General features: G+C 33.3%; 2 protein-coding genes across 2 annotated transcripts; one reads left to right on the top strand and one right to left on the bottom strand.

Moving 5' to 3' along the window:
* Positions 1-3,398: 3,398 nt before the first annotated feature.
* Positions 3,399-11,742, top strand: LOC118033489 (ATPase 11, plasma membrane-type). Its single transcript, XM_035038498.2, has 21 exons — positions 3,399-3,716; positions 3,833-3,952; positions 4,039-4,137; positions 4,246-4,383; positions 4,574-4,708; positions 4,796-4,975; positions 5,066-5,272; positions 5,359-5,478; positions 5,559-5,678; positions 5,796-5,918; positions 6,009-6,113; positions 6,279-6,423; positions 6,838-7,002; positions 7,160-7,398; positions 7,473-7,505; positions 7,609-7,690; positions 7,998-8,158; positions 8,504-8,689; positions 8,774-8,956; positions 9,057-9,235; positions 11,210-11,742. The coding sequence occupies exons 1-21, from the start codon at positions 3,663-3,665 to the stop codon at positions 11,304-11,306; spliced, it is 2,871 nt and encodes a 956-aa protein (XP_034894389.1). The 5' UTR covers positions 3,399-3,662; the 3' UTR covers positions 11,307-11,742.
* A 2,042-nt stretch (positions 11,743-13,784) lies between these two features.
* On the bottom strand, positions 13,785-19,900 carry LOC118033491 (trigger factor-like protein TIG, Chloroplastic). Its single transcript, XM_035038499.2, has 13 exons — positions 19,555-19,900; positions 19,334-19,417; positions 19,101-19,229; positions 18,801-18,889; positions 18,402-18,585; positions 17,813-17,903; positions 16,294-16,448; positions 15,621-15,713; positions 15,438-15,530; positions 15,131-15,211; positions 14,820-14,969; positions 14,548-14,643; positions 13,785-14,077 (listed from the first exon to the last, which is right to left on the bottom strand). The coding sequence occupies exons 1-13, from the start codon at positions 19,816-19,818 to the stop codon at positions 14,000-14,002; spliced, it is 1,587 nt and encodes a 528-aa protein (XP_034894390.1). The 5' UTR covers positions 19,819-19,900; the 3' UTR covers positions 13,785-13,999.
* Positions 19,901-20,134: the final 234 nt, after the last annotated feature.

Here is a 20,134-nt window from a genome sequence, read left to right as displayed (position 1 = left end):
CACCATGACTAATCTCTAGATTCACTAAACATCCTACAAGCTCAATAAACAGGTAAAAACACCACAGAAATAACAAACATATATGCTGAGACTTAAACTTAAAATACAAAGATAAAAAAACTCTTATCATCGCTAGGCTACATGTCTCGGTGTAAATTCTGCTTTTCTTATAAATGGAAAAGAGGAGGGCGCGCATCATGTAAAAAGTGGAAATAAACCCAGTTCGGCTTCTCATCTGGAGCACATTCTCCTGCACATGAATAAATAAAAAAATAAATGGAAAAGAAAAAATATGTTTAAAAATCTAATTACATTAAAGAGTTAGGTGATTCATTGGGCATGCACTTGTTTACTCCCCTGTTAGCACCCTCTTTTTTCCTTCAAGGTTCCTAAAACCTTTTACATCTTGCATTTTGGTTATAAAACTTTATTTATTTTTTTGTTGTTCTTTCATGTTATTTTAGTATAGTTTTATATGTTGAGATTTAATTTGTAATGCATGCTCATACGAATGTGCTAAGAAAAATATTATTTTTATGTTGCGTTACAGAGTATATTTATAGAGTTTGGTTAAAAAAATTGAAAGAAGAAGCACTGAAATTTAAAATAAATTGCAAATTAATATTCAATGAGAATTAAATATATATATATATATATATTATTATATATTGTTTCTTTGAATTCATTACTCACTCACTTATATTTTTCATACATTCACGTAAAAATAATCAAGACATTATTCTTTGTTTCTTATTTTTATAATAAAAATCAGCCTCAAATATAAAAATATTTTTCATCAAAATAAAAAAGAAATAAATGAATAAAAAATATATAACTTCTGCTAAAGATATACCTTTTTCCCCCTAAATTTAAATCATTTGAATTCTTATAAATTTTTCTTTTAATTGTTTTTAGTTTTTTAGTTTTTATTCAAAAACCCATATCGTTGTTAAAAAAAACCCATGGCTTTCTCCCATAAAAAAAATACATAAATAAAAAGATAAAACTTTGATTGAAAAAATACATTGTTTGTTGAAGAATTCAAAATCATTAGAATTTTTACAAGCATTTATTTTTAAAGCTACAAAACTTATATAAAAATATATTTTTTAAAATTTTCATTATTTAATACACATATATTTGTTGTTCTGATTTTTTATTTTTCCAGGCTTATTATTTCTTAATTCATTTTTATTTTCTACGGTTTTCTAGTTTTTAATTTTTAATAACTATTTGTTTATTTTTTTATTTGAAAAATTAATATTTCTTTTATGGTTTAATGGATATTATTTGTCTAAGAAAATAATAAAATAATATATATATATATATATATATATATATATATATATATAAAATGACGAATATATAAGTGCATAGATAATGAAAATTTATTGAAAGAATATAGAATAATTAATAGTTAATATCCAAGGACAAATAGATACCTGTGCATGATTTACGTTGCACGCACGCTGATGATCGTGCTATTGAGAAGGATAACCAATAATATTTGAAATAAATTTATTTAGAAAATCTTTAAATGAAGGAATAATTGCTAATATTAACATGTAAATATTAAAGTATGAATTTTAAATGATCAATCTCTCTCTCTCTCTCTTATTATTATTATTATTAACGTGGATATTTGGTTAGCTTGCATGTATCTCAATAAATTTTTATAAATTTTAAAATTAATAATTATATAAGTTTTTAGTAACAATCATATTAACATTCACATATTAATATTCACGAGACTTGAATCTAAAATTATAGGAAAAATAAATTCTTAATTCTAAATTCTTTTACCTATTAGATGGTTAATCTTATATATAAAAAAAGTAATTGCAAGACATGCATGTGCAAAAAAAAAAATTATTGCTATAATATTACTCGATTTTTTTGTTTCACCCAAGGCTTGATATTTTATTTATTTATTAATAAGAAATAAAGCAGCATTCAATTGTTTATGAAATAAAATTATTGTCTCAGCACATAAAGAAACTCATCTCATGGCCACAAGTGATTAATGCAGGGCGTCCACCAAGACACTTTTAAGAAGGTTTTGAAGGTTGGGGACTGTGCGGCTTAAGCATATAGTTAAGGGACTGATTTGTAATTTTAAAAGAAAAGAAAAGAAGGATAGCGAAAAGCTGGCTGAAATTAAGGGAAAGCAAAATCGTCGTGGATTCCTATGGCTTGTTGAGTGCCTCTTTTTTATTATGAAATATATTAAAATAATATATTTTTTTTATTTTAAAAAAAATTATTTTTTGATATTAATATAAAAAAATAATTTGAAAATACTAATTTTGTTTTAATTTCAAGTAAATAAAAAATAATTTTTTATATTTTTTTTCAAAAATATTTTTAAAAATAAAAAACAAATATACCATTTCATATTCACCGAACCTTAAATTAAATCAATTCAAAGATAATAATGACTCTTTTACTTTTCCAACAAACAAATTTATATCAATGATATTAAAAACTCTCTTTTTTTTTTTTTTTTTACAATCTATCTCTAAATCTTTCAATGATATCAAGAACTCACAACATTATTTCATCAATATTATCTATAAATAATCTTAATCACGATCATTTTATCACAATTCACAATCTTGTACCAGTATTTTATCATTATTATTAATATCACTACTTATTATTACAACTGCTATCTAACTAATATCTATCACGATGATCATTATCATAACAATCACTATCTTATTACTAAGATGATAACACTATCATCATATTTCATAATTACATTACTGTAATAATCACCATTCTATAAACATCGATAATATAACCACCACACTTATTACCTAATCACGAAAGCAACCTTACCTTTTTTACCATCATCATCATTATTTCTAATACCATCATTTTAATTATCTTATTATTATTAATGACTTTTAAAGAATAATAACTTAATGTATTTCTTGGATATAAAAAAATTATATTCAAATAATAATAAAAAAAAAGTTTTATAAAAATATTTTTTAAAAATCAAAACAAATGTATTGGTAGTAGCTCTTTTTGAATTTGAATATACTATCTAAGTTTGAAAGTAAACTACATAGTATTAAATAGTATTTAGTTTAGTAGTTAAACGAGCATTGGAATATGTTTGTCTGGTGAGCGGCTACTGCTAAGAGACACTTGTCTCTTTGTAGCAATCGAGACCACATTTCTTTTTGCAGACGGAGAAAAGAAAAAAAATACTTTAATCAAATTCAGTCCCTCAAAGACTTCAAAATCTTCAACACGACCTAAAGTACAACTTTAAATTGCATCCAGTACAGTAATCGAAGCAAGTGTGGGGACCTTTTCAAAACAAAAACATAAGTTGTATACCTTTATGGAAATGACCCAAAAGGAAAGATAGAAAATGATTGTGGACTGTTACTTCCACACTCTTTGCCACTACTCTATAGCGGTTTGGTTCCTCGTGTTGTTGGCTTTCTTTGCAGATTTGGTGTTGGTGGGATGTCCTCATTCGGCCCCTAAACTCATAATTCATGCTCAAAATCCAGTCCTTTTAACTTGGTATTGCTTGGCTTGACTGATTATCTCAAGTTCTTGCACCTTTTCATGGTGGTCGCGTAGTGGAGTTTGATCTTTAGTTGGTTTGGTCTGTAGAGAGAGAAATTTTAGTTAAGGAGAAGATGGGGGAAAAAGCTGAAGTTTTGGAGGCTGTCTTGAAGGAAACTGTGGATTTGGTAATAGATCAGAGCATACTTTGAAGCCATTGTTTGGTTTGGTTGCTATCTGTCTTAGTGTTCTTTGTTTGTTTTTGAGTAAAATATTTTCAACCTTTTATTTTATTTTATCGCAGGAGAACATACCCATTGAGGAAGTGTTTGAGAATCTGAGATGTAGCAGAGAAGGTCTCACAAGTCAGGCTGCTGAGGAGAGGCTAGCTATTTTTGGTCACAACAAGCTTGAAGAGAAAAAGGTAGTGCCTTTTATCGTTCCGAACATTTTTCTTACTGTTTTTGAATTCAGGTTTTAACTCAAAGTTATCTTCTGGGTGTGTTTCAGGAGAGAAAATTCTTGAAATTCTTGGGTTTTATGTGGAATCCTCTGTCATGGGTTATGGAGGCTGCTGCTATCATGGCTATTGCTCTTGCAAATGGAGGAGTAAGTAGGAGGATGTTCTGGTTTTTATGAAAATTCCACTTATGGATTTGTTTGTCTTGTTACTTGTGTTAAGAAGTTGGTCATATAATTTTTTTTTTTTGTGTTTAGGGAAAGCCTCCAGATTGGCAAGACTTTGTGGGTATTATTACACTGCTTGTCATTAACTCTACCATCAGTTTTATCGAAGAAAATAATGCAGGTAATGCTGCTGCTGCTCTCATGGCACGTCTTGCTCCCAAAGCTAAGGTTTGTGAATCTAACGAACTTTTGTTTCATTGTACATCTGTTTCCTTAAATTTGTGAGTTTACTTCTATATCCGACTACTTGAGATTTGGACGAAACCCAAATCCAAAATTGCAAATATGACTGACTGATGCACTTGTAATTAGATTGAACTCCTAATTTTGTTTCATCTCTCATAATATTGTTCTCAAGGTTCTTCGAGATGGAAGATGGAGTGAGCAAGATGCTGCTGTTTTAGTTCCTGGTGACATTATTAGTATCAAACTTGGAGATATTATCCCAGCTGATGCTCGTTTACTTGAAGGAGATCCTCTTAAAATTGACCAAGTTGGTCTTTGAATACTTAGTTACCACTTCATGTTGCTTGGTCTATGTATGACTGTTTTACTGACCACCTTCGTTTTGGTTTCTCAGTCTGCACTTACTGGCGAGTCCCTTCCTGTGACAAAAGGCCCTGGAGATGGTGTTTACTCTGGTTCTACTTGCAAGCAAGGAGAGATTGAAGCAGTAGTTATTGCCACTGGTGTCCACACCTTCTTTGGGAAGGCTGCTCATCTTGTGGATACAACTAACCAAGTTGGTCACTTCCAAAAGGCAAGGAGATATAATTGTTACATGTTCTTTGTTGAGTTCTAAGCTTCACTTTTGTGATTCGGATTCTGATTTGTTTACTCTTTGGTGCAGGTCTTGACTGCAATAGGGAACTTCTGCATATGTTCAATTGCAATTGGGATGATTATAGAGATTATTGTCATGTACCCCATTCAAGATAGGGAGTATCGTCCTGGAATTGACAATCTTCTTGTGCTTCTCATTGGAGGAATTCCAATTGCCATGCCTACGGTTCTCTCAGTCACAATGGCTATTGGTTCACATAGGTTATCTCAGCAGGTTGGCCAAGGTCTTTGGAATGTTCTAATTGACCCTGGAATAATGATTTTTTGGTGTAAAATGATTGTGTTTTGAATATGATCCAGGGAGCCATCACAAAGAGAATGACTGCAATAGAAGAGATGGCTGGCATGGATGTGCTTTGCAGTGACAAGACTGGAACATTGACATTAAACAAACTTACCGTGGACAAAAATCTTATTGAGGTTGTTTAGTGAAAACTGTTTTTCAAACGTCCACTATCGAGCACAATTCTTGCTTATATGTCCCTCGGTATAATTTTCAGGTTTTTGCAAAAGGAGTAGATGCAGATACTGTTGTGTTGATGGCCGCTCAAGCCTCTAGAATAGAGAACCAAGATGCAATAGATACTGCTATTGTCGGAATGCTGGCTGATCCAAAGGAGGTAATTGGTCCATATGGTATATTCTTTTTTAATTTTTGGTCACTGTCTAATTAGTAATCATCAATTTAACATGGTTATATATATATGATGAATTATTTTATTTCCTTGTTCCAAAAGGCACGTGCTGGAATTCAGGAAGTCCATTTCCTTCCTTTTAATCCTACTGATAAGCGAACAGCCTTGACTTATATTGACAGTGGAGGTATAATGCACAGAGTCAGCAAAGGTGCACCAGAACAGGTAATCTGCTCACAATGCTCGTTATACTTGCCATTTGATGTTCTATATTTTGCCATCTATCCTAATTCTTGGCTGCAAATATTTGTTTAGATTCTGAATCTTGCACACAATAAGTCAGATATTGAGCGAAGAGTACATGCTGTGATTGATAAATTTGCAGAAAGAGGTTTACGTTCTCTTGCAGTAGCATACCAGGTAATCACAATTCTATTTCTCTCTTTCTTCTTTCTTAGATGTTTGTTACCAGGTAATCATAATCCTATTTCTCTCTTTCTTCTCTCATAGATGTTTGTTTCTAGCTTCACTGTTGATTTTATTTTTCACCACTAGCTTTCATGATCTGCTTCTTCATTATTGCAGAAAGTTCCAGAAGGAAGGAAAGAGAGTGCTGGAGGCCCTTGGCAATTTATTGGCCTCATGCCCCTCTTTGATCCACCAAGACATGATAGTGCAGAGACAATTAGGAGGGCTTTGAATCTTGGAGTAAATGTCAAAATGATCACTGGTTTGTTCTGTTCCCTAGTTGCAAGCCATCTGAAAACTTCCCTTAAATTATGTTATGTTTACTTATGGAGAAATAACTATAGCTGCTAAAGATGTCATGTAGAATAAAATGCTATTCTTCACTTGGGACATGCTTATGTATAGGTTTTCCATAAATGTAACCCTGAATTCTTGTAGAATGGGAAATTCATTACTATTTTCCATGAAAGCATACATTTCTTAAAACTTGTGTGAGAAATTTTTTATGTGGGTCCCTTTTCATCTGTCAAGCTTTACTGCACTGCCTTTGCAATTCTGTTAATCATGTTTCCAAGTGTTGCACTTGTCTAATCTTTCTAGCACCATTTCATTTGAAAAGATGTCGGATTACCTTTGGCTTCCTGTTTTGAGTTTTGACCCTTGTGGCTTTTATCAGGGGACCAACTGGCGATAGGGAAGGAAACTGGACGTCGTTTAGGAATGGGAACCAACATGTACCCTTCATCTGCATTGCTTGGGCAAGACAAAGATGAGTCTATTGTTGCTTTACCGATTGATGAATTGATTGAAAAGGCTGATGGCTTTGCCGGCGTTTTCCCTGGTGCATTTCTTTTATTTCTCTAACTCAGTTTTGGAACTCTGTACTTGGGTTTGATGCATTGCTTGACAGAAATGTTTTAGCTATTTCGTTTATATAGGCATTGGATCTTTAGTTTTCCTTGCTAATATTGACAGGCTTGACATGCCTATCATTTCAGAGCACAAATATGAGATAGTAAAACGTTTGCAAGCTAGGAAACATATCTGTGGGATGACTGGTGATGGAGTTAATGATGCTCCTGCTCTTAAGAAGGCTGACATTGGGATTGCTGTTGCTGATGCAACTGATGCAGCTCGTAGTGCTTCTGATATTGTCCTTACTGAACCTGGCCTTAGTGTCATCATCAGTGCTGTCTTGACAAGTCGAGCAATCTTTCAGAGGATGAAAAATTACACCGTAAGCACTGGATTCTCACCATGTCATATCTTTTTAATAGACTGTTGACTTACATTTTCCTTTTCCCTTGGCAGATCTATGCAGTTTCCATTACAATCCGTATTGTGGTAAGTTAGATCTCTGTGTGTGGGTGAGTGTGTAAAGTAGATGGATCTTGGGAAGAAATTTTGGATGTTTGCTTACCCTTGTTTTGGTTTTATATGGTGATAGCTTGGTTTCATGCTACTGGCTCTCCTATGGAAGTTTGACTTTCCACCCTTTATGGTGCTTATCATTGCTATTCTCAATGATGGTTTGTGGCTTCTTATCCTCTCCATCCCCCTCCACTCTCTCTCTCGCATGCACTCACACATGTAAAATACATCAAATAAACTAAAAAAAGTGGAAAGTTTCCATGCTCTGTCCAGTTTCAGATTTAGTTTAGCATTGTTGACACACTAAGAAAATCTTTTTCTGTTATGCAAAGTGATTTGAATTTGTTTAATTTTCCTTCTATCTTGTTGTCAGTAGGTTCACTTCTCATCTTGTCTTTATCTATGCATCATTGTTATGACCTGCCAATTGTTTTCTTGGAGATTACTAGCACCATGTAATTTCAGGTACCATTATGACAATATCGAAAGATAGGGTGAAGCCATCTCCTCTGCCAGACAGCTGGAAGTTGGCAGAAATATTTACAACTGGAATTGTTCTTGGTAGCTATCTGGCTATGATGACAGTCATATTCTTTTGGGCAGCATATAAAACAGACTTCTTCCCAGTAAGATGACATGCCTTATTTCATTTTATTATGAAGTTTGTTTTGATCATGGAAGATGCATTTTATTATGAAGTACCTTGGACCATAAACTCTCAAGTACTTTATATGTTTGGCATGTTTGGTAAGAATGAGTGACAAGGTTTCATGGGGATATGAAACTCGTGTGGCCGGTGTTAAGTTAGAAAGGCTGTGGGTAACTGATACATCGTACGCATGTTGTCTATCTTCAGTGGATTTGGAATTTGTCTTCCTGTAATTTCAGTATGCAGGATGGATCATTTGTTTGGCATATCTAATGAACTGATGATGCTCGAAATTTAATTGGTCATTGCTGTTAATTTCCAGAGGGTATTTGGAGTGTCAACTCTGGAGAAAACAGCTCACGATGACTTCCGAAAGCTTGCATCAGCAATTTACTTGCAAGTGAGCACTATCAGTCAAGCACTTATATTTGTCACCCGATCTCGAAGTTGGTCGTATGTTGAACGACCTGGGATATTACTTGTGGTGGCTTTTGTCATTGCTCAGCTGGTGAGCCAATTGCCTTGATTGTTTTCTTGTGACATCTCAAATAATTTGGAAGTGAACATTAACGTGACCTTTGATTTTGTTCAGATTGCCACTCTGATTGCGGTCTATGCAAATTGGAGCTTTGCGGCAATTGAAGGGATCGGTTGGGGTTGGGCTGGTGTAATTTGGCTCTATAACATCGTCTTCTACATCCCACTTGACTTAATCAAATTCCTTATCCGCTATGCTTTGAGTGGGAGAGCATGGGATCTTGTTATTGAGCAAAGGGTAAGGGTTCCGCAGGCTTAATGGGGCTTCTGATTACTTGAGTGTGGTCTGTCTACGTGTGTGCATGTTTTGTTTCTCTGATGTATTTCTTGTTCTGTAGATTGCTTTCACAAGGCAAAAAGATTTTGGGAAGGAACAGCGTGAGCTTCAGTGGGCACATGCTCAGAGAACATTGCATGGGTTGCAACCACCAGACTCAAAGATGTTCACAGAGCGAACCCATTTCACAGAACTCAATCATATGGCTGAAGAAGCTAAAAGGAGAGCTGAAATTGCAAGGTAGGCATTGATATTTAGCCGTCCTTTTCAGCTTTGCATGTGACATCTAACATTAAGTATCAAGTATAAAGCTAAAATGGGTGGCCTTTACACTGTTAATTAAATTACTGTTCACACTCATATTTTATTGTGGATTAAAGCATTGAAAATTTTCAATTTAATTCTTGAACTTTTTTATTGTGCACAATTGAGCCCAAATTAGAGTCCAATTGCATTTTTTTTAGGGTGAGGGTTGAATTGAAAGAAAGGGGATTAAAGTGACAAAAGCGTGTAAAATTGGTGGCAAGTATGCAATTTGTTTGAAATTTTTTTTTTTGCCCCTCATCTTTTCAAGCAATCAGGTATTCAGTTCCTATAATTTCAAAAAATATATTTTGGTATCAAACTTCATTTTCCTTTTTTTTTTTGGGTAGAGAGAGGGGGTTGCCGGATTCTGGTTTAGAGAGGGAGAGAGTTGTTGATGCGGTAGATTTATGCCACCAAAACGTACATTTTTGTGTCAAAAGGTTTTATGGAATGGGGGGGGGGTTGGTTGTGTTTTTTTTCACCTTAAAACTTCTAAAAAAAAGATCCGAACTTGGGAAGATTTTTAGTTTTGGGTTGATGGGCTGGTTTTTTGTGTTTTTGGAGGCATGGTTTGGTTTCACAAGGTTTCTAGAGTGTTCTATAGGTGTTTTAGATTAAAAAGCGGGTTGAAAATGAGTTTTTGAATGGAAAAAATCATGGATCTTATTTTTTGGCCACCACAGTGGTGAATTTTGGGATCTCATGTCCGATCTTTGGATGCTCTTTTTTACATTTGATTTAAAATTGTCTGCCCCTTTAACTTAAAAAGATACAGGCCCGTTTTCTATTTGAGCAAGGTGCATGGCCTGGCCTTAATTTTTTTTTAAATTAATGCTTTTTTATATGTATTTAAAAAAAACATTTAAATTAATATTTTAATTAATACCCTTTTTCTATGATTTTTTGTGTTTATTTAGCTTTTTTTTTTTTTTTTTTTTTTAAAATAATGATTATTTTTAATTATATTAGGTGTGTTTAATTTGTTAAGAAATTAGTATGCTTCTTTTTGTAATTTTTTTAATGTATTTTATTTAGATTTAAATATTTATTTTTATAATTTTTTGAATATGTGCATCCTTGCATAATATTTTTTTAATTTTATTAAATACATTTTATATGTGTTGATCTATATTATAAATTGATTTTGATAAACCAATTTATTTACACAACCAATTAAATAACCCATGTTGCGATATAAAATATCTTGATTTGTCTCTTAATTTCTTATAATGTTTTTGTTTATTGCTAATGACTATTTTATTTATTTATTTACACAATAGATCATGATTGATTTAATTGGATTCTTGTGTATAGGTTTTTCAATTTATATTTATAATTTTTTTAATGTAAGAAAACGCGTCGAAAAATTCTACATGTTTAATTTTTTTATCATGTATTAGAGTTTTCAATTTAATTCTTAGTCTTATGATTTTTTATTTTTTTAATTAACCATTTTAGAAAAGTTTAATTATTTTTAATTCACCCTTCAATCCAAATCCAAATTGATAGATTAATGTGTTTTCCTATTTTTCATTTTCGTCCTCATTTTTTTTTTTCCTTTTATTAATTTTTTTTTAATTCTTTTCAGATTTAAATCTCAAAGTGAAAATCTGATGTTACTCTTTAATTTATTTTTTTTTATTTTTGATTTTAACCTTAATTTTTTTAATTGATATTTTTTAATTCTGGATTTTTGTTTGTATTTTTTTTTTTTTTTATACTTCAGCATTTCATTTCCTAGGGATTGGTTTCATGATTATGTCATGAATGGTGATTCATGTCTGATGACTCATGTCAAGGATTGATATCTTTGTTAATTTTTTTTTTTTTTTTTTGTCCGTTAATTATTTTTAATTTGGAAATAAACTGCATGATTTATATTTGATATATATTTTGTATTGATTACAGGCTGAGGGAACTCCATACACTGAAGGGTCATGTAGAATCGGTGGTGAGACTGAAGGGCCTTGATATAGACACAATTCAACAAGCATACACTGTCTGAGGATCGTCTGGGGAGATTACAACACAATAAATGGCGCATCTTTCTGAAGAAGAGTTGAGACATATAGTCTGTAGTTACCTTAAACAACAACGCCACCTATTGCTACACCGTTCCGACTTCCATACTTTAACAGTGATGCCGCTGTACTTCTCCGGTCCCTTCTTCCTCTGCAGTGCCCACAGGAGGGAAACCTCGTCTTTCCGCCATTTATGTTTATATAGTAAGGTCACGGCTGCTGGTTGTTCTCTCCACTGTATTATTTACATGCTCATAGTAGGTGGTGGGTAATTATCAAGGTACTGCCCTTCTTTCTCTTTACTGTATCAGACACAAACTCATGTTCTGTGTTGAGTAATTATCATGGTAGTCAATGTCGTTGGGGGCAAGAACCTTTGCAAATCTGATAGTTGGGTGATATAACTTCTGTTTCAGCTGCTGTCTTTTTGTTTTTTTTTGTCATCTGTTGTCACGCTATTTCATGCCTCATTATGATCTACTTATTAGTCTAACAGAGCTGGCTGCATGTGTTCTTGAAATATTTTCCATGTTTTTAAATCAATTTAATGTGTTAATATCAGAAATGAATTTTTTTTCTTGCTATTTTTTGTCATCTGTTGTCACCCTATTTCATGCCTCATTAGAGCTGGTTGTTTTTTTTTTGTTTTTGTATTTTAAAATTATTTTTGAATTTTTTTTTTGTGTTTTTAAATTGTGTAAAATGAATTTTAAAAAATAAAAAAAAATATATTATTTTAATATATTTTCAAGCACAAAGTGTTTTGAAAAATAATTATTACTATAATATTAATTGGATGAGTTTAAGAAGTGTTATGCTAGCAAATGTGCCCGAGAGAATTTGAAGCAATTGAGATTTTTTTTTTTTTTTTTTTGGAGATTGTATGTAAAATGAAAACTTTATAATTTTTACAGAAGCCTTTCGTTTTCCCAAAATGTGCATAATTATCTATTGATGTCCGATAAAACTTCTGATATGAAAGATCCGGCAGAGAAGGGGCGTTTTCCACGAAGGGCCGCACCTTCCAAATTCTGAAATTGGCGTCCACAAGGAAAGTGGCCTATGCTTGGGAATTGAGATTATTAAATTTCATTAAAATAGTTTTATTAACACAAGTAATATAAAATAAAATATTATAAAAGCATCACATAAGATGTGATATAAATTATGATTTATAATATTTGATATTCGAATGAAATTAAGTTAATTAGTACATTGTGTTTTACATGTATACCTTCAAAATGACTCAATTAAGAAACTCTTTTGTATCCAGAACTAGCATATAAGGGTGTTTAAATACAAGAAAAAGTCATAATTATTAAAACTCTAATTAAATTAAAAGTTATAATCTAAATAGATAAAATATTCCAAAACAAGAAGGAAAATAAAGAAAATTTTGTAAAATTAGGTTACGGGCTTCATTTCAGCCAAAAAATGAAAGTTGCCGCTATATAATTAGGCCTCGGCAAAATTTATCGGAAAAAAAAAATCATGATCGGTTTTCATTAGAGTGAAGGTTGCACTTGTCTATAACTCATTAAAATCTAGAAAGTCTTAATTAAAGAAGGTAATATAATAAAAATAATTATTCCAAGAATGATGAAGATAATGGCCCCCGGTCAACCTGTCACGTTATAGGCCTCTAGAGCAGAGGTTGATAGTCAATTAACAAATTAAGGATTACGAAAGGATTAGGATTAGATCATAAGAAGAATGTGAATTAAAAGAATGGATGAGAAGTTGTGGTTATGGAAACTGCCTCTTAATTACTACTAGCTATAGCTTATTGAAAATACCGTGCACTTCAAAATCATATATATTTTTGAGGCATTTAGTTTTTCATATTAAAATATCAGATTTTTAACTAAAAAGAAATCAACTAATTATTCAATATATTAACCTTAGTCCTTGAGAACAAATGGTTGTTAAGATTATTCTTTGGACTTGAAGTACGAATAATGCTATGTGTGTGTGTGTGTTAATTTCAATAGATACAATCAGAATACATTTAAAGATCTATGTTCGAGAAGTTAAATTAAAATAGGAAAATATCAAATTAATTAATTATAAAAGATAATCAAATTATTAATTTGGATCTTTAATATTTTTTAATATATTTCAATAAGCCCCCTTAAGATCTCATTAAATTAAAAAAAAAAAAAAAACAGCCTATGAGAATACATTTAATATTTTTTTGTATGATGTCTTAACCATGACCTGATGTACCAACCAACAGATCCTTCACTCCTTCTATGCTCTACTCCAACATTTGTCTAAGAGCCACAAACTACAACAAGATCCCTAACACTTATATTATTCATTTTGACAAACTCTACTGAAACAAAACATTATTCGAATTCATGTTCTTAATTCCTACGTTTTAAAAGTCAAACAAACTAGTTCAATTAGATCCCTATCAGGGGATTGGTATCAAGTGATCTCTTACACTTGACTTCGGAATCTTAAAACTACGAATCAATGGCCTCGTCTCATTGCAAATTTCAGAACAGGTACTAATGTTTGCCAACAGAATCATGTCCTGTATCATTTTTAAAAGTGCTGCACAGAAGATCTACTTTCTAAAACATTTATTTCAGAAACAAAATTTTGAAAAACGGCATTTTCTGTCCAGGGTGCAATTTCTTCTCAACTCTTTCCAAGCATATTGAACTCTACATCACCTGCTTATGTATTGAATCTCTGAGTGTTCTCTCAACCATTCAAGCACTTTTGCTCCCTCCAGTACTTCTTGCACCTATGCAAACGCAATTGCAGCAGTAAAGTTAACAAGCTAACCCAAGAAGTAGCTTGAACAATGCAGAATTCAGCTGTAATTTGTAAAGAACATAGCCTCTGCCCCCAGACAGAGAATGGAACGCAAGGTCTAGACATCCTTTAAAGAAGAAGCAAATAAAATAAAAAGGATTCACAATATCCACCAGACAAGAAATAAGAGCCACCATCAACCACGGTATTCCTAGTAGAATGGAGCCCATCCCAGAAAATAAACTGTAGCTGTAAGCTCTGGTTATAAGCTTTGACAATGCTAATGCCATTTCTGACTAATGTAAATCATGTTTTATGAATTTATGTTATTCTTCTGGTCTCTTTTAATTCAACAAATTTCAGACCCAAATAAACAGCATATTCAAAACATTTTCAGAAGTATAGTGGAAAAGAGAAAGCAGAACACTCCAATTCTTGACAAGGGTGGGATTTACTGACCTGTTCCTTCACACGCTCCTCATTGTACTCTTGTTTATGTCGTTTGAATTCAGCAATGGAGTTCTCAACCTCTTTGACAAGATCTTCTGTAGAAAACTGTAGCAAAAAGTAGCATATGTGAATGGTGAAAAACTTTGTTACTTTCCAAGAGCTGAAATTGACTCAGGTTATGTCAACTCAATGTTTCACTAAATTTCTACACAAAGCAGTGTAAGACTGGGCTAAACAAACTTGTGTAAATGGAGGATAAAATCTCAACTAAAAAGACACACCTGCAAATTTTCACGTTTGAATATATCTCCTACTGCCAGATTTTGTTTTATCACCCTTGTTATATTCTCCTTTTGGTTTTCTAGGAACTCATTAACTGCCTTTGGACTTGATAGTGAAGCCAGCTGCTGTTCATTTAATTTCATATTTGCCTGCACAAATGTAATATGATGAGACTAGTACACAAACCCTACACAATAGGAAATGTTAAATTGAAAGAACCTAGAAACATAAAATTAAATCTTGTAAAACATCCCCCCCCCCCCCCACACACACACACAATAAATAACTAGCACTCTGTTTTAGAACCAACCTGAATCTCGAGAAGTTTGGCTCCATAAAGCTGCCTACCTTGTTCCTCAAACAAGGATTGAGGAATATCAATCTCCACCATCTGTATGATAAAACATCCAAAAAATTACAAGCCAGTTAGTAGAGTGACCTGCTGAATCCATGAAACATCATCAGTTGAAGATAATGCAAACAGGGGGGCTGCAAGGAAAATAAAAAAACTCTACAGCAAAAAAAGGTCACCCTTATCCAATCCATGGAAAAACTAGCTATAGACCTCAATGGGAAAGCAACAATCTACAAATTAATATTTCAGAACACAAAAAAACCTTGCAAAGCTGGTCGAGAATTGCATTATCAGTTGCTTGTTCTCTTGCTGTTTGCTCCACTTCTAGGAACTTTTGTAACAGTGATTCCTTGACCTGCAAACGTGCAAGGAAACATATCTTAGTTATGAGCTATATGAAAAATTCTGAATCTAGAACTGTGTCAAGATCACATGCAAGTATCACCTGCTGCAAGGTGGTGCACCCAGGAAGGAGTTTGTCAGCAAATGAGTCATCCAACTCTGGCAGATCTCTATAAAACAATTCTTTGCATTCCACCTAAAGAGCAGCATAATACATTTGGATGGTTAATGCAGTTATACAAAACCTACTGCACTTACAGACGATTTGTATGCTTGTCAGTCTACAATGATGCTCTCCAATTTAAATTCTAACCGGGTGCCTAAGGTAAAGGAACATGAAGGTTCAAACTGAAGCACAGCAGAAGCTATCATTTGTTTTGCTGATTCAACCTAGTTTGCTAAAATTATTTCTTTTCCACAAAACTCCCCCGTTCCATAATTTAAGGTCACCACACAGTTTTTTTTTTTAACATCAAAATTTCTTCATCGTCAAAATCATGGGCATGCATTTTGGGACACTAATAAGGGGACAAGTTGCATCAATGCAGGGGGAGAACATTCAATAGTAAAGCCTAATAAAAACTCCACTCTTTGAGGGGAGGGCTTGAAGACCACTGCCAATTAAACTGAACAAACAGGCCAAAATTGTAAGAGAAAAGAACAAAGCAACCTAATTTATCATTTATTTATGTATCCATTAATTGATCAAATTATTTTCTTTGGGAATACTATATCTTGTTCAAGAGGCAAATTCTTCAAAACAGAAAGGAACTCACAGTAAATTGAGCATGAACACCACGGAGATTTTCTTGTTTCCATGATTCAGGAAATACAAGAGGAAAGGACTTTGTTTCACCTCGTTGAATCCCTATTATTGAATCAAGGAAACCAGGTATCACTCTATCACCATGCTCTGTATCAAAATGAAAACCTGCAAAGAATGAAGAAGTAGCAATGTCAAGGAATCTGAGACTCGTGCAAATAAAATTATTAAACAAATTTTAGAGGTGGAACAAACAATAAACACAGAATATTTTGACTTTAAGGCAATGGACTCCTCTGGTCAGGCTACCATGTTCCTCAAGTTTTAGTAAATACTGTAAAAGCAGAAAAAGAGCACAGCTAAATTTAAGTGCTTGTAAAAATAAACTAAATTGAAGTAGCAAAATGACAGGCAACTGGTTTAAAACCGGAACATCATTCATTTAATTTATTGTTCACATTTCATTAGTAAAATTATTTCAGTTACCTGGATTAGCAATAAAAAAAAGTAAATGCCAATCCCCACCTGTTGTGCCTTGGTATATAAATCAGCATCTCGTGAACCATCATTTGACTGCTGCCTTAATATTTTCATAGTAACCTAGTGTCATGTCCTTTTGAATTCAAGACAGTTAACTTTTCAGGTCAACATTCAAAAAAATTAAGTGTATATTTAGATTAAAAGCTCTCTCTCTCCCTCTTTCTTTTTTTCCCACCAAACCAAAACAACCAACTTTTTTTTTTCTTTTTATCTAGAATTGAAATATTAGAAAGTCATGTACCAAGTATGTTCTCCAATAAGAATATGAGAGATTGGAGGGCCACTTTTCTAAACTCGGAAAATCTTCTTTTGACTGGTGAGCGCATGTTCTTCCAGTTTTTTATTCTCTCAGCAAATTTCAGTTTTAGAAGACACTTTATCTCATTCAATTGGAGGATCTCCAAGACACAAATGATCCAGAAAAAAGAATACAGTTTTTTCAACAGTCAGACTGACCCATACCCATTACTTTCTAAAACCTTCTGCAAAACAACAAGTCTTTTTGTAAGGAATTGATTATCCATGTCGGGTATGAACAATCATGCTCAGGTTCAAACTCATATTCCCTTTGTCCATCTACATAAATCCAACTTTTACAGGGTTTATTTATCATACTGCCTAAGTGTCTTTACAAATAAACTCTGTATTTTATTCATAATAGGCCAATTAAAACTTTTAAATTTTTTTAAAAACAACAATTCTTCTCTGAACTTATATAATTAGTAGACCAAATCTAGAAAGTGGAACAAACCTTGGTGATCCTAAAGGAATTAATGGACTATCAGATTGGGACCAAAGGAGTATTAACTATCAAGAACCCGCATTTCCCAACAGTTAAAATCTCAATAGTTGTGCCACCAATGTCAAGGTTATGCCCTTATACAATGATTCTAGGCATGGTTCCGGATAGGAATTGCAACATCACCAGTTATAATAATGACAACAGAGAACTAAAAAAAAAAAAACACGAGAAGAAGAACATAATGGCAAACCTTTACTCTCTGCAGCTGGAATATTCTGAACATTTGATTCATCCTTGTCAGTTTTTGTTGCTGAAACATCAAGTACTGCAACATCACCAATCTGTGGAGATCTCAACATAAGTTGTAAGCCTCATATGACAAATAGGAAAACATCAAATGCAATGCAACCTTCTAAATTTAATTAACAGGCTGTAGAGCACATCAAATTGACCATAAAGGAGAAAGTTCCTGAAGGTTGTATAAAAAAAAAGGGGGGGGGGGGGTTCATAGTTTTTGAAAGTATAAAGCCCCAAAAAACTAAAAGAAAAAAATGGTGGCATATGTGATTACTTAACAGATATTCAACAATTTCTAAACTATAATCTTTTAGTCCAAAAGAACAATCCAACTTCCTCTTCCCTCCCTTCCATTTTCCACATTACACAACGTTTACCAAAGTCTTGAATTTAAGACCTGCTTTAATTCTTCTCCCTTGTATTGCATTTGCTGCTTATAGCATAGACCCGCATATTAATATCCTGGATCTTTCCATTAAGCGTCAAATAAACTTTAACTAATGACATAAGGAGGGGGGGCTATAAATTAAAATATTTATTACCTGTAGTCCTCTGTCAGTTATAATTCTCATTGAACCCAAGGATTTGTGGCGCTGTCTTAATTCTTGTTCAGAAGCTCTCTGTGCATCTATCTCACTATCTATTTCAACAACAATCTTCAAACTTCTGTAGCCATTCTCAGGGATCCATATGACTTCAGGTGCCACATCAACAACAACATCATATCTGTACCACAAGCCAGCTCAGCAAGCACGGATCATATAATTGCAATTTCTAAATGCACATACTGCCCAATTTCATAAATAAGATTCTCTCGTTTAAACAAAACACACAAAAAATGTAGGCAAAAGCTAGAGCTGCACATTTTACTTCTCTGAGAAGTTGTCTGAGGTAAGAAGATGCAAGCAATAGATAACTTAGAGGATGTGTGGATAACAAACCTGAGAGAGTTGAGAGATAAATATGTCTTCTCCATATCTGTGAATTTGGTTGCTATTTGCACCGAATCCCTCAAAGCCCTTCCAGTCACCTGTGGATTGGGAGAACAGATCCTCGATAGATTTGCATGGTACTTTAAAAATATTTAAATATCAGGGCAACAATTGTAGCAATTAATCCATTAAAGTGAAATCAACATCGAATTAATATGATTAATTAGCTGGTTGCCTGCACATTGAGAAACAAGAAGCAAGTTGAAGTTGGGAACTAAATGAAGCGAAACCTAACTAACTTGAACATACCGAAGACATGGCATGTGGAAGGGTCCTTTTCAAAATAGATTCAACTGTAGCCTTTTGAACATTTTGTTTCCCAACATAACTTAAAAGAATGCTCTCTGGGACATCCTTTCCAGGACGAAATCCAGGCACCTGAGCAAAGCAAGCATACGTACAAAAACCAACAAAACTAATTACTCCATACAGAAAACAATTCTTCTATTTAATATATCATCAGAAGCCAACAAAAAACGAACCTTAGCTTGTTTCGTGAACTCATTCATGACCCTTTTGTAACAATCTTCACATACAGCTGGTGGAACTTCTACACTCAGTCTTATCTGCACATTTAAAACAATACATAGCAAAACAAATAAGGGGAATGGTAGCAATTGATAACGAAAAATTACCTAAAATAAATGACTTGAATTTCGCATAATGGTTTTTCCATGAAAGAGAGAGGGAGAGAAGTACTGACTCTTGAATTGGGCTCTTGGGTTTCAGTGACTTTAATATCGGCAGGAAGGCGGTCATTGCTGGGTCCAACAGCAATTGATGAAGAAGCTGGAGAAGCGAATTTACGAAGGAACGAAGGGCGTTTGGTTTGGCGGTAAAACGAAGGGAGCTTTTTGTCATTTGCGAAATGGAGAGATGGGATTTTGATGGGAAGAGAGTTTTTGGAGAGAAAATGGTGGTTAAGTTTGAGGAGAGCAGGTGAAGTGGAGCTGACACTGAGCTCCATGGATTGGATATTTGCTTTGCTTGCTCGCTGCAATCACTTCCCTTTCCCTTCCTGCTTTGGTCTTTCATTTTAACCAAGTAAGACAGTAAGATAGAAATATAGATATGGAAAGGGTCCACACTCCCAGATGCCACAATATCTCTACAATGCCCCTGCGTTATGTTATGTTATGCTTCATGTGCCTTATTTCCTGAATTGAGCTTCAAATTCAATTACTATATTGTCCTTCATTTTCGGCGCTTAGAAACGCCATCAAATGAAAAGATCTCGTGACAAGTAATTTCTATACATCTAAATTAGACAACTTCATTGTAAA

Source organism: Populus alba, chromosome 15 (assembly GCF_005239225.2).
Source record: "Populus alba chromosome 15, ASM523922v2, whole genome shotgun sequence".
NCBI classification, from domain to species: domain Eukaryota; kingdom Viridiplantae; phylum Streptophyta; class Magnoliopsida; order Malpighiales; family Salicaceae; genus Populus; species Populus alba.
The sequence above is the reverse complement of the archived record's forward strand: the minus strand, read 5'-3'. Positions and strand labels throughout refer to the sequence as shown.